We start from the raw sequence: 13,968 nt of genomic DNA, 5'->3' as shown, positions 1-13,968 counted from the left end.
CCCTGCCCATCACCTACCTGGGGGCATCTGGGGCTTAGCCAAGCCTGGAGATGAGGCTGGGGCAGTGGGAGAAGGTCCCTCCAGGGTGACCCTGGGCTCTGGGGCTGACGTGATTCCAGGGGCCGGCTGTGTGGGTGCAGGGCTGTAGCTAGGCGTGGACGCCGGGCCTTTTCCTACGGCCACTGGCGGCGGGATGTCCACCTCGTCAATGGCATTGCCCTTCCGGACGGAGGCCAGCAGGTTTTCCAGTGTCTGAGACAAGGCATGAGTATTGGTTTGGGAGAAGCTAAGAGCTTGGTGCGGGGCATCGGGGTTGGGGGGGGGGGTCCCTGTACCCTGCCCTCTGCCCACTTACTTTAAGCCCCCGGTCGTAGCGCCGCATCTTGGCGCTGTCTCCAGCTTGTCTGGCGCTTTCAATTGCTGTCCGATAGAGCGCCAGCCTCTCCTGCAGGGTGGCCTCCAGCCCCGGATGGGGGGCCTCAGGCTTCGGCTGTGGGAGGGCAGGGGCACAGTGTGGGAGGTGACCCCACTTGGGATGCCCCTATTAGCCCCTTCTGCAGTAACGGTCAGCCCCATGTCATCCCTGGACCAGCCTCCCCCACCCCAGTGAGGCAGAAATCATGGTCCCCATTTCCCAGTGGAGGTAATGGGGTTTCAGAAGCGTCATGTCACCCGCCTGATATGGGTCATGTGGCTGTGAAGGACAAGGGTGGGCCAGGCACGGTGGCTCACGCCTGTAATCCCAGCACTTTGGGAGGCCGAGGCAGGTGGATCACTTGAGGTCAGGACCAGCCTGGCCAACACGGAGAAACACCTTCTCTACCAAAAAATACAAAACTTAGCCAGGCGTGGTGGCATACACCTGTAATCCCAGCTGCTGGGGAGGCTGAGGTGGGAGGATCGCTTGAACCTGGGAGGCAGAGGTTGTAGTGAGCTGAGATGGCACCACTGTACTCCAGCCTGGGTGACACAGCAAGACTCCATCTCATAAAAAAAGACTAGGCCTTGAACCCCGGGCTGTCCTTTGGGTTGTGGTTCTAGGGAGTGGGGTCATCCGAACTGTACCTGGGCCACAGGAGGTGGGGTCTCTGAAGCCTTCTGCTCCTCTCCAAGGACCTCATTTAGCTCTGCCTGCAGGGACACATGGCCGGGGGCAGGACATGAGGGCCTGCTGGATGGGGGCAACCGGATAAGAGCCCCCACCCTGCCCTCAGTGCTCACCAGCAGGTCGTCATCAGCCTCCAAGTCATCCTCATCCGTCCCCTCCTCCTCATCCTCATCCGGGTCTCTCATGCACAGGCTGGCCATCTTCTCAATGGCCTCCATCGGCAAGGGACCTGGTGGTAGGGGGATGCCCCAGGTGGACGAGGGTCGTACACCAAGAGCCCCTGTTTCCCATCCTGGACACGCTAGGTGATCCCACCTCTCGCTGACTTCCCCATTTCATCTCTTCCTTATTCAGCCTCAGGTCTGGGGCCCAGCTACCTGAATTCAAAACCCAGCTCTGCAGACCGGGCACAGTGGCTCACGCCTGTAATCCCAGCACTTTGGGAGGCCGAGGCAGAAGGATCACTTGAAGTCAGGCGTTCGAGACCAGCCTGGCCAACATGGTGAAACCCCGTCCTCTACTAAAAATACAAAAATTAGGCCAGGTGCGGTGGCTCACGCCTGTAATCCCAGCACTTTGGGAGGTCGAGGCGGGTGGATCACAAGGTCAGGAGATCGAGACCATCCTGGCTAACACGGTGAAACCCTGTCTCTACTACAAATACAAAAAATTAGCCAGGCATGGTGGTGGGCGCCTGTGGTCCCAGCTACTCGGGAGCCTGAGGCAGGAGAATGGCGTGAACCTGGGAGACGGAGCTTGCAGTGAGCCGAGATGGCACCACTGCACTCCAGCCTGGGCGACAGAGTGAGACTCCATCTCAAAAAAAAAAAAAAAATACAAAAATTAGCTGGGCATGGTGGCATGTAATCCCAGCTGCTGGAGAGGCTGAGGCAGGAGAATCACTTAAGCCCAGGAGGCAGAGGCTGGGCAACAGAGCAAGGGTTTGTCTCCAAAAAAAAAAAAAAAAAAAAAACGCACGCACACACACACAACAACAACAAAAAAAACCCCAGCTCTGCAACTTTCTCTCTGTGAGACCTTGGACAAGTGATGTCACCTCTCTGAGCCTCAGTTTCTCCCTCTGTGACATGGGGATGACAACAGTTCCTCCTTCATAGGTAGGTTGGAACAGAGAAGGTCAATGAAGCTCTTAGAATAGCATATTGCCAATATCTTGTTATTAGTTATGTTACATTCTATAAAACTGCCTTGAAGACTAAATTAATGACTATAGGACTGTTGCTCCTAGGGGAAATTTAAGCTTAGGTTCCTGTGAGCCTCCAGTCATAACCTTTTTTGGAGACAGGATCTTGCTCTGTCACCCAGGCTGGAGTGCAGTGGCCCGATCAGAGCTCACTGCAGCCTCAAACTCTTGGCCTCAAGTGATCTTCCTGCCTCAGCCTCCGGACTAGCTGGGATTATAGGCATGCACCACCACACCCAGCTCTGGTCACAAAATTTTAATCAACTGATCAATACACAACCTTGCTCTATGTGTGTTTCTGTTTGAAGACACCTTACTGAATAGATATCGTTCATTCGTTAACTTTGAATTCATAGCCAAGAGCACAGTAATTCATGCCTGAATGAAGCTTCTCTCTTTTTTGTTTTTTGGAGACAGGATCTCGCTCTGTTGCCCAGGCTGGAGTGCAGTGGCGCAATCTCTGCCCACTGCAACTGCTGCCTCCTGGATTCAAGCGATTCTCATGCCTCAGCCTCCCAAGTAGCTGGGATTACAGGTGTGCACCACCAAGCTTGGCTAATTTTTGTATTTTTAGTAAAGATGGGGTTTCACCATGTTGGCCAGGCTGGTCTCGAACTCCTGGCCCCAAGTGATCTGTCCACCTTGGCCTCCCAGAGTTCTGGGATTACATGCATGAGCCAATGTGCCCGGCTGACATGAGCTTATTGTGTGTGAGGGGGCCCTGGGTGAAATACTTATGGACTTCAGATTAAATCCTATAACATGGTTATTATTCCAGTTTTACAGATGGTGAAACTGAGGCCAAAGCACATGATATGACTCATCAAGTCACATAACCAGAGCTTGGATTCCAACTCTCAGTCTGGGTCCAGAGTTGATCGTTTTTTGTTGTTTTTTTTTTGAGACAGAGTCTTGCTCTGTCGCCCAGGCTGGAGTGCAGTGGCGCGATCTCAGCTCATTGCAAGCTCCGCCTCCCTGGTTCACGCCATTCTTCTCCCTCAGCCTCCTGGGTAGCTAGGACTACAGGCGCCCGCCACCACACCCAGCTAATTTTTTTTTTTTTTGTATTTTTAGTAGAGACGGGGTTTCACCATGTTAGCTGGGATGGTCTCAATCTCCTGACCTCGTGATCTGCCTGCCTCGGCCTCCCAAAGTGCTGGGATTACAAGCTTGAGCCACCGTGCCCGGCCTCAGAGTTGATCTTGACCCTCTTACCCAGATCATCGGCTCCAGGAGAACAGGGGTCTTCTCTGTCTTCTTTCCCCTACCTACCCAGTGCCCCCAGTTCTGTGCCCGAACCACTTGCAGGAGATCAGAAAATGTTCTGAGGGTGTGTTAACCATCTCACCTTTGCCTTTGAGCTTCTCCAGGGCTGGGGGCTGGCCCCCGACCAAAGCCAAGAACTCAGCCTCCAGTTCTTCATCGTTAGCTCCGTCCTCAGGGATCATCAGGCCGTCTGGGGAGAGGTCAACCAGCAGGCCCAGCTAGGGGGACAGCAAGGGTTCAGTCAGACCTTTGGTTCACCACATGGCTAGAGGCAGCCATGATGGCCAGAGAGTCCCCTTGGGAAGAAGGAAACAAGGTCTCCCAGGAAAACCGTTTCCCTGGGGAGTGCCAGGAGGCTGGAACAAGCCCAGAACAGGTGTTCCAAGATAGGCCAGGCCCTCTGGCACAGTTCAACCTGGGGCAAAGGGCAAGAGACCCAGCTCTCTGATCTGAATCCACACTTATGATGTGCTGCTGGGCCAAGTTCAGTGGGAAAAGCAGGCCCCTGGCTGGGCGCAGTGGCTCACGCCTGTCATCCCAGCACTTTGGGAGGCCAAAACAAGAGGATGGCTTGTGTCTGGGAGTTCCAGACCAGCCTGGGCAATACAGTGAGACCCCCATCTCTACAAAAAAAAAAAAGTTTTTTTTTTTGAGATGGAGTCTCGCTCTGTCACCCAGGCTGGAGTGCAGTGGTGCAGTCTCAGCTCACTGCAACCTCCGCCTCCTGGGTTCATGCCATTCTCCTGCCTCAGCCTCCCGAGTAGCTGGGACTACAGGCACCCGCCACCACGCCCGGCTCATTTTTTTTTGTATTTTTAGCAGAGACGGGGTTTCACCTTGTTAGCCAGGATGGTCTCGATCTCCTGACCTCGTGATCCGCCCGCCTCGGCCTCCCAAAGTGCTGGGATTACAGGAAAAAAAACTTTTTTAAATTAGCTGGGAGTTGTGCTATGTGCCTGTGGTCCCAGCTACTCGGGAGGCTGAGGCAGGAGGATCACTTGAGCCTGGGGAGGTCAAGGCTGCAGTGAGCCATGACTGCACTATGGCACTCCACCTGGGCAACAGAGTAAAGCCCTGTTGAAGGGAAAGAAAGCAAGAGAGATGGAGTGGGGGAAGGAGAAAGGGAGGGAGGAAGGAGGGAAGGAAGGAAAAAAAGAAAGGAGGGAGGGAGGGAGGGAAGGAGGGAGGGAAGCAGGCCCCACACTTTGCCCAAAGCAAAGCTACTCTGTACACTTGGGCTTTTCTTTCCAGCATCCTCAGCAGAGGGGGCTGTGTGGGAAGGTTGGGCTTCAAGAGCATGATGGCTGCATGCGGTGGCTCACACCTGTAATCCCAGCAATTTGGGAGGCCGAGACAGGCAGGTCACCTGAGGTCAGGAGTTCGAGACCAGCCTAGACAACATGGTGTAACCCTGTCTCTACTAAAAATACAAAAATTAGCTGGGCGTGGTGGCAGCGTCTGCAATCCCAGCTACTCGGGAGGCTGAGGCAGGAGAATTGCTTGAACCTGGGAGGTGGAGGTTGCAGTGAGCTGAGACTGCGCCACTGAACTCCAGCCTGGGCAACAGAGCGAGACTCTGTCTCCAAAAAAAAAAAAAAAAAAAAGCAATTAAAAAGAGCAATTAGAAGCCCTGATGACAGGGCCAGGTACAGTAGCTCACGCTTATAATCCCAGCACTTTGGGAGACCAAAGTGGGGGGGGGGGAATCACCTGAGGTCAGCAGTTCGAGACCAGCCTGGCCAACGTGGTGAAACCCCATCACTACTAAAAATACAAAAATTAGGCCGGGCACGGTGGCTCATGCCTGTAATCCCAGCACTTTGGGAGGCTTGAGGCGGGCAGGTCACCTGAGGTGGGGAGTTCGAGACCAGTCTGACCAACAGGGAGAAACCCCGTCTCTACTAAAAAATACAAAATTAACCAGGCATGGTGGCACATGCCTGTAATCCCAGCTACTCGGGAGGCTGAGGCAGGAGAATCGCTTGAACACGGGAGTTGGAGGTTGTGGTGAGCCAAGATCGCGCCACCGCACTCTAGCCTGAGCAACAAGAGCGAAACTCCGTCTCAAAAAAAAAAAAAGAAAAAAAAAAACATACAAAAATTAGCCAAGTGTGGTGGTGGGGGCCTGTAATCCTAGCTACTCGGGAGACTGAGGCAGGAGAATCGCTTGAACCCAGGAAGCGGAGGTTGCAGTGGGCCAAGATTGCGCCACTGCACTCCAGTCTGGGGCGAGAGAGCAAGACTCTCTCTCAAAAACAAACAAACAAAAAAAGAAGCCCTAACCACAATGCAGGTTTTCCATGCAGACTCGTCTTCCTATCTTGGTTAATGACCAATCATGATGTGATAACATCGTGTTTAACCATATGAAATTGCCTTTCCTGTAGGTAAAAAATGGCCAAATATTGGCAATTATGTATGGCTCCACCAACTAGTAATAATGATAATAGTAACATTTATTGAGTGCTATGTTCTAGCACTTTCCATAAACTATCTCAATGACTCTTTACAACTGTCCTGTAATGTAGGGTCTCTTGGAGGTCTCCATTTTTTATTATTTATTTATTTATTTTCAGAAGGAATTTATTTATTTATTTTGAGAAGAAGTCTTGCTCTGTCACCCAGTCTGGAATGCAGTGGTGCGATCTCAGCTCACTGCAACCTCCGCCTCCCGGTTCAAGCGATTCTCCCACCTCAGCCTTCCGAGTAGCTGGGATTACAGGTGCCCGCCACCATGCCCAGCTAATTTTTGTATTTTTAGTAGAGATGGGGTTTTGCCATGGCCTCCCAAAGTGCTGGGATTACAGGTGTGAGACACCGCCCCGGACTTCCATTTTTAATTTTTTACTTTTATTTTAGAGAAAGAGTCTTGTTCTGTCACCCAGGCTGGAGCAGAAGTAGTGCAATCATAGCTCACTGCAGTCTTGAACTCCTGGGCTCAAGCAATCCTCCCTTCTTAGCCTCCCAAGTAGCAGGACTACAGGCACATGACACCATGTCCAGTTAGTCTTTTTATTTTTTGTTGAGACAGGGGTCTTGCTTTTGCCCAGGGTGGTCTCAAACTCTGGCCTCAAATGACTCTCCCGCCTCTGCCTCCGCCTCCATCTCCTGAAGTGCTGAGATTATAGAGATCTCCATTTTACAGATGAGAAAGCCGAGGCTCAGATCTGTAAAGTCAAGTGTCCAATGTACAGAGGCCAGGAGGGAACTTCAGGTCAGCCAGACTCTTATATCTGAACACCAAGCTATGTCCGGGGCTCCTTCCATCAAAACTGAGAAAAATCAAACTATCTGGTGCCTGGGGCAGAGGAGTCGGGAGAGTGAGAAGGGGCCCAGCCACAGTGTCATAAGCTTATGGCTGCAGCCCTGGATTTGTGCTTAGCTCTGGCCAAGCTGTTAATCCCTATGACCTTGGGCAGATGTCTTCACGTCTCTGAGTCTCAAAGTCCTCATCTGTACAATGGAATAAAAAGAGTCTGACATGGCCCGACTGATGCAAGGGTTTGATGTGTCAAGTCGGAGGACTGCCCCTCCCTGACTGGAGCAGCTGTGGCAACAGGTGGCCCCGAACCCGGGGCAGGGCCCCAGGAGCTGGGGAGCCAAGGCCAGTAGGCCACACTTGGGTGGGGTTGGAGCCTCACCTGGGGGGTGGGCGGGGACCGGAGCTTACCTGGGGGGCGGAGATCGGGCTTCCCTGGGGGGTGGGGCCCTTCCCTGAGCGAGTGACGGGGGTGGGGAGGGATCCCCAGGTCGGGCCGTGGGGCGCAGACTCACCTGACGGGCGGCCGCGGCGCCTCTGCCCGGTGGTCCCGGGGGTCCTTTCCTCTTGTGCATCTTCAAGGCTGGATGCCCGGACCACCTGCCCCCAAGCCCGGCCTTGCCCTTCCTCCTTCCCCGGGCCCTGTCGCCGCGCACTCGCCCTTCCTGAGTCCTGCACCCCTCGTCGGCGCCCCGCGGCCGTAGATCCCGAGCCCTCGCCTCCCTGCTTGACCGTCCCACTTCCGCCTCGGGCCTCCGGCGCCGCCGCACCGGAGTGCGGCCACTGGACTCGCCGGGTCGGCCGAGCCGAAACTACAACTCCCGGCAGGTAGTGCGTGGGCGCGCATGCGCCTGGCGGGGGCGGTGCTGACTGTCGCGGGCTGCGCGGGCGGTGTTCGCGTCGCGCATGCGCGGGGCGGGACCTCGCGGGGCGCGGGAAAGAGGCAGAGCGCGCGCAGGTGTGAGGGGCGGCGACATCTGTGGGGTTCACAGCGTCCGTCAGTCACCGACGGGCTCCGGCTTCACGTGGGCTCTCGGCCTGTGGAGTCCTCACTTTGCGGTGGTCGGTGTAGTGTCAGCGTGGGGCTTGTCACCGGGAGCGGGGTCCACAGCGCCCACCCTCAGGCCTTTCCATCCCTCACCTCCCGACTCGAGGCCTCCAGGCTTCTGTGAGGGCCAATTTGGCCATTTATTTTTTCCAAAAACAGTAACGCAGATAATTCAAGTGACTTATTCCCAATTGATCCAGGCAGAGCTCGTTTCTGATAAGGCCAGAGGGTCCTCAACGACTTCTGTGGCCCGGGTCCGTTTTGGTTTGCCTCGCCCCCAAGGCTGGGAGAAACCGGCCTATGGCAGCTCTTGCCCCTCCAAGGACCCAGCTGTCCCCTTTAAAGTGGCACGATCTTGGCTCACTGCAACCTCTGCCTCCTGGGTTCAAGCGATCCTTGTGCCACAGCCTCCTGAGTAGCTGGGATTACGGGTGTGTGCCACCGCACCTGGCTAATTTTTTTTTTTTTTGAGACGGAGTCTCACTCTGTCGCCCAGGCTGGAGTACAGTGGGGCGATCTCGGCTCACTGCAACCTCCGCCTCATGGGTTCAAGGAATTCTACTGTCTCAGCCTCCCGAGTAGCTGGGATTACAGGTGTGCGTCACGATGCCCAAGCTAATTTTTGTATTTTTAGTAGAGAGGGGGTTTTACCGTATTGGCCAGGCTGGTCTCCAGAGGCCCCTGGAGAGTCCTCAAGTGTCCTTGGAAGGGCCCTCAGATACCCCAGTCTGGAGGGAGGGGCTTCACACAGGCTCTTTCATCCTAGGGACCAGAGTCTGGGTCCCCGGGGCTATCTATAAGGACCCCCCAGGGCCCATTTGTCTTTCAGGTCCTGGACATAAGATCTTCAGTTCGGAGGAGGTTTGAATTCCTACCTGGCCATGGCCCAAAGTGGCTGTGACTCTTGTGTCCCACCCTGTGTCCCAGTGGGAGCCATCTGACCCCTGGGGCAGCCAAAAGGGGTGAGGTGGAGGTGGGGGTAACCTCTGCTCTCAGCCAAAGCCACTGGATATAAACAGAGACAGAGACTGCTTATAATGATGAGAGATTCTGCTTGTTTTCAGATTTCTCAAGGGGAAGATAAAATGACTAAGAGGAAGAAGCTGCGGACCTCAGGTACGTTCATTCAAATGGACACTTCTTGATTTCTGCTTCTGCTTGTGGGAAGAATGTGGGCTTGTTTATTGCAGATCTGGCTAACACGACTGCCCCGACCTCCTTAAAAGAAAGCAAGGATTGGCCGGGTGCGGTGGCTCGCGCCTGTAATCTCAGCACTTTGGGAGGCCGAGGCGAGCAGATCACAAGGTCAGGAGTTCAAGACCAGCCTGACCAACATGGTGAAACCCCATCTCTACTAAAAATACAAAAATTAGCCAGGTGTTGTGGTACATGCCTGTAGTCCCACCTACTCGGGAGACTGAGGCAGGAGAATCGATTGAACCCGGGAGTCCGATGTTGCAGGGAGCCAAGATGGTGCCACTTCACTCTAGCCTGGGCAACAGAGCAAGACTCTGTCTCAAAAAAAAAAAAAAAAGAAAAAGACAAAAAGGATTTAATTCATGCTGGTAAGAAAAATAGAAGGCTGGGTGTGGTGGCTCACGCCTGTAATCCTAGCACTTTGGGAGGCCGAGGTGGGTGGATCGCTTGAGTCCAGGAGTTCAAGACCAGCCTGGGCAACATAGCAAGATCCTGTTTCTACAATGTAAAGTAAGGAAATTAGCTGGGTGTGGTGGCAGGCACCTGTAGTCCCAGCTACTCAGGAGGTTGAGGCAGGAAGATCGCTTGAACTAGGAGGTGGAGGTTGCAGTGAGTCAAGATTGTACCACTGCACTCCATCCTGACAGATTGAGGCCCTGTCTCAAAAAAAAAGAAAGAAAAATAGAAATAACGGAGAGGGCATACAGGAAAAGTAAAAGTGAAAGTTTTCTGGAGCTTCTGGTGGGGTCCCACAGCTTAGAGGAGGCCTCCCTGGGCTTCAGGGCAGCGGGACAGCCTCCCTGCGGAACCAGTCCCACAGATGACCCCTGGAATAATGCTTGATGTACTACAAGGCCACCTGGTATGTGGCTGAGTGTTTTACTTTGGGGCCCAAAACCTGGGTTCATCCCAGTTCTGCTCACTGTGTGGTGGTGGATGAGTTCCTTTGTGCCTCAGTTTCCCCTTTTGTAAATTGGGGATAATAAAAGCCACTACCCTTTCCTTTAGAGCAGTGTTTCTCAACTAGGTGAGAGGAAGGGATTTTGACTGCCAGGGACAGCTGGCAATGTTTGGAGACCAAGTCTGACTCTGTCGTCCAGGCTGGAGTGCAGTAGCAAGATCTTGGGTCACTGCAGCCTCCACCTCCCGGGTTCAAGCGATTCTGCAGCGTCAGCCTCCTAAGTAGCTGGGACTACAGATGTGTATCACCACGCCCGCCTAATTTTTGTATTTTTAGTAGGGATAGGGTTTCACAGTGTTGGCCAGGCTGGTCTCAAACTCCTGACCTCAGGTGATCTGCCTGCCTCAGCCTCCCAAAGTGCTGGGATTACAGGTATGAGCCACCGCGCCCGGCCTAGAGACTTTTTTTGGTTTTCATAACTGGGGAAATTATACTGACATCTAGTGGGTGGAGGCCAGGGATGCTGCTCAAATATCCTACCATGCATAGGATGCCCCCCAGCCACAGAGAATGATCCAGCCCCAAATGTCCTCCAAGGTAGAGAATCCTGCCCTTAGAGCTCACATGTGGATTAGTATCTGTAAAGCACCCAGAACTGACCTAAGGTAGTACACAAATATACACTGCTGTTAACAATTCTTCTTCCAGCCTTTTAAGAAAACTTATTTTGAAGTAATCTGGAACTTAAAGAAAAGTTGCAAAAATAATTCAGAGAGTTCTAGCTACCCTTCCCCAAGCTTTCCCTAATGTTGACGTCTAGCATAGCCATAGGACAGTGATCAACTATAGAACAGCATGAGAAACAGGACAGGACTCTAACCTCGGTACACTGCTTCTAGACTTTTTTTTTTTTTTTTTTTTGAGACGGAGTTTCACTCTTGTTGCCCAGGCTGGAGTGCAGTGGTGCGATCTCAGCTTACTGCAACCTCCACCTCCCAAGTTCAGGTGATTCTCCTGCCTCAGCCTCCCAAGTAGCTGGGATTACAGGCACCCGCCACCATGCTCAGCTAATTTTTGTATTTTTTTAGTAGAGTCAGGGTTTGGTCAGGCTGGTCTTGAACTCCCAACCTCAGGTGATCTGCCTGTCTTGGTGTCCCAAAGTGGTGGGATACAGGAGTGGGCCACCGCGCCCAGCCCAGACTTTTTTGTTTTTGTTTTTGAGACAGAGTCTTGATCTTGTTGCCCAGGCTGGCGCGATCTCGGCTCACCGCAACCTCTGCCTCCCAGATTCAAGCAATTCTCCTGCCTCAGCCTCCCAAGTAACTGAGATTACAGGCATATGCCACCATGCCCGGCTAATTTTTTTGTATTTTTATTAGAGATGGGGTTTCTCCATGTTAGTCAGGCTGGTCTCCAACTCCCGACTTCAGATGATCCGCCCATCTCGGCCTCTCAAAGTGCTGGGATTACAGGCATGAGCCAGCGTGCCCGGCTCAGACTTTTTTTTTAAGATGGTGTCTCGCTCTGTTGCCCAGACTGGAGTGCAGTGGCACGATCTTGACTCACTGCAGCCTCCGCCTCCTGGTTTCAAGCGATTCTCTTGAGTCAGCCTCCTGAGTAGCTGGGATTACAAGTGTCTGCCACCATGCTTGGATAATTTTTGTATTTGTAGTAGAGATGGGGTTTCACCATGTTGTGCAGGCTGGTCTTGAACTCCTGGCCTCACATGATCTGCCCGCCTCAGCCAAAGTGCTGATTTACTGGGGTGAGCCACCATACCCAGCTTTTTTTTTTCTTTTTTTTGAGACAGAGTCTTGCTTTGTCGCCCAGGCTGGAGAGCAATGGCACAATCATAGCTCGCTGTAGCCTCAACCTCCCCAGGCTCAGGTGATCTTCCCACCTCAGCCTCCCGAATAGCTGGGACTACAGGTGTGTGCCACCATGCCTGGCTATTTTTGTATTTTTTGGAAGAGACGAGGCCTCACTGTGTTGCCCAGGCTGGTCTTGAACTTCTGGGCTCCAGCAGTCCACCTGCCTTGGCCTCCCAATGTGCTCAGAATTACAGGCGTGAGCCACCATGCCTGGTCAGACTTTTTCTGTATATATACAGATACAGTGTTGAGCTTTTTTTTTTTTTTTTTTGGAGACAGAGTCTCACTCTGTCACCCAGGCTGGAGTGCAGTGGCACGATTTTGGTTGACTGTAACCTCTGCCTCCTGGGTTCAAGTGATGCTCATGCCTCAGCCTCCTGAGTAGCTGGGATTACAGGTGCCTGCCACCATGCCTGGCAAATTTTTACATTTTTAGTAGAGACAGGGTTTCACCATGTTGGCTAGGCTGCTCTCTAACTCCTGACTTCAAGTTATCCGCCTGCCTCAGCCTCCCAAAGATTACAGGCATGAGCCACCGTGCCTGGCCCAGATAAAATGTTTTTATTGGAAAATAGAATCATCACACTTACTGATCTGCAACCTCCATTTTTCACTTTACGGTAGATCATGACCATGTTTACTTGTCAACATACCTATACAATTTCGTCATTTGAAAAGAAAAACACCCCAAAATAGCCAGGCTTGGTGGTATGCACCTGTACTCCAGGCTACTTGGGAGGCCGAGGTGAAAGGATTGCCTGAGACCAGGAGTTCATGACCAGCCTGAGCAACATAATGTTACCCAGTCTCTAAAAAAAAAAAATTTTAATTAACCGATGTGGTGGCACCTACCTGTAGTCCTGGCTGCTTAGGAGATTGAGGCAGGAGGGTGGCTTGAGCTGAGGAGTTCCAGCCTGCAGTGAGCTATGATTGCGCCTGCACTCCAGCCTGGGCCACAGAACAAAACCCTGTCTCTTAAAAAAAAAGAAAGATTGTTGGGCACGATGGCTCATGCCTGTAATCTGAGCACTTTGGGAGGCCGAGGCAGGTGGATGGATCATTTGAGGTTAGGGTTCGAGACCAACCTGGTCAACATGGTGAAACCCCATCTGTACTAAAAACACAAAAATTAGCCGGGCATGGTGGCATGTGTCTGTAATCCCAGCTACTTGGGAGGCTGAGACATGAGACTCACTTGAGCCCGGGAGAGCTGAGATTGCGCCACTGCACTCCAGCCTGGGCGACAGAGTGAGACTCTGTCTAAAAAAAAAAAAAAGGAACAAACCAAGTCAGAAAGACAAACTCCCAATATGATGTAGTAGAGTTCCATTTGCCTATCATTTTCTAAAGTAAGTTTCTTCAAAATTTTGAAATGACTTTTTAATTTGGTGGCTGATGAATTTAGGGAATGGTGTTCATGTTTTTTCCCCCAAGATATGGGACAGAAGAGGAAATGATCAGCAGATTGAACATGTTTTGTGCAGAGATGAGCAACAGACTACTTGGAGGCATCAGAATTTCTCTGACCTTGGAGGGGGAAGCTGGGGACAGCCAGGCCCACCCACAGCAGGTCACTTGGGGCCTCTGTTGGCGGTAGACTCCCCAGCTCAGTGGACCTCTGGGCTGGCCCTGGACAGCCCTTTCTGTGTGTGCTGGAAGGGTGGAGAGAGAGGAAGAAAATTCTGGCAGGTGGTGAAAGAGGCCTTTTCCCTCCCAATGTCTTTAGTCTTTGGTGTTGAACACAAGGTTCTGCCTTATTTTTTCTTAAATTAGTCCCATGTGGACAGATCACAGGAAGGAAAGAGAAGATTCTTCAATGCCATTGATTTTTTTTGCTTTTTATTCGGTACAAATGGCCATTCAGTCAGCCAAGTGAGCAAGTGTTTGAGAATCTCAAGAAACCAAATAAACAAAGCTGCTATATTTTGTCTTTTCTGGCAGACCACAAGGTCGTGTTTCTTTTGAGACAGAGTCTTGCTCTGTCACCCAGGCTGGAGTGCAGTGGTGCAATCTTGGCTTACTGCAACCTCTGCCGCCTGGGTTCAAGTGATTCTCCTGCCTCAGCCTCCTGATTAGCTGGGACTACAGGTGCCCACCACCACACCTGGCTAATT

At 52.4% G+C, this 13,968-nt stretch overlaps 2 protein-coding genes across 32 annotated transcripts in view; one reads left to right on the top strand and one right to left on the bottom strand.

Annotated features, from left to right (window-relative positions):
• CC2D1A (coiled-coil and C2 domain containing 1A) overlaps positions 1 to 7,660 on the bottom strand; it is a 24,571-nt gene extending 16,911 nt beyond the window's left edge. For 14 of the 15 annotated variants that reach the window (XR_008495611.2, XR_008495612.2, XM_054461687.2 and 11 more), the window contains exons 1-6: positions 7,353 to 7,484; positions 3,661 to 3,796; positions 1,222 to 1,337; positions 1,066 to 1,131; positions 356 to 490; positions 18 to 252 (exon numbers count right to left, since the gene is read on the bottom strand). Coding sequence is in view for 13 of the 15 variants with exons in the window: in XM_054461687.2 (XP_054317662.1) it covers positions 18 to 252; positions 356 to 490; positions 1,066 to 1,131; positions 1,222 to 1,337; positions 3,661 to 3,796; positions 7,353 to 7,412 (748 nt within the window). In the remaining 2 variants the exon portion in view is untranslated. Of the gene's footprint in view, positions 1 to 17; positions 253 to 355; positions 491 to 1,065; positions 1,132 to 1,221; positions 1,338 to 3,660; positions 3,797 to 7,352 lie in introns of all 15 variants that reach the window. The other variant, XM_054461696.2, reaches the window with a different exon arrangement.
• Positions 7,299 to 13,968, top strand: part of BRME1 (break repair meiotic recombinase recruitment factor 1) — a 24,017-nt gene continuing 17,347 nt past the window's right edge. For 4 of the 17 annotated variants that reach the window (XM_063658701.1, XM_063658700.1, XM_054461701.2 and 1 more), the window contains exons 1-2: positions 7,737 to 8,139; positions 8,950 to 9,001. In XM_063658701.1, coding sequence (XP_063514771.1) covers positions 7,744 to 8,139; positions 8,950 to 9,001 — 448 coding nt within the window. In that variant the 5' untranslated portion in view covers positions 7,737 to 7,743. Of the gene's footprint in view, positions 7,666 to 7,716; positions 8,480 to 8,949; positions 9,002 to 13,968 lie in introns of those variants that run through there. The other 13 variants (XM_054461707.2, XM_054461710.2, XM_054461708.2 and 10 more) reach the window with 11 other exon arrangements.

The sequence above is a fragment of the Pongo pygmaeus genome, chromosome 20 (assembly GCF_028885625.2).
Source record: "Pongo pygmaeus isolate AG05252 chromosome 20, NHGRI_mPonPyg2-v2.0_pri, whole genome shotgun sequence".
Classification (NCBI taxonomy): Eukaryota; Metazoa; Chordata; class Mammalia; order Primates; family Hominidae; genus Pongo; species Pongo pygmaeus.
This window is presented reverse-complemented; position numbering and strand designations above follow the sequence as displayed.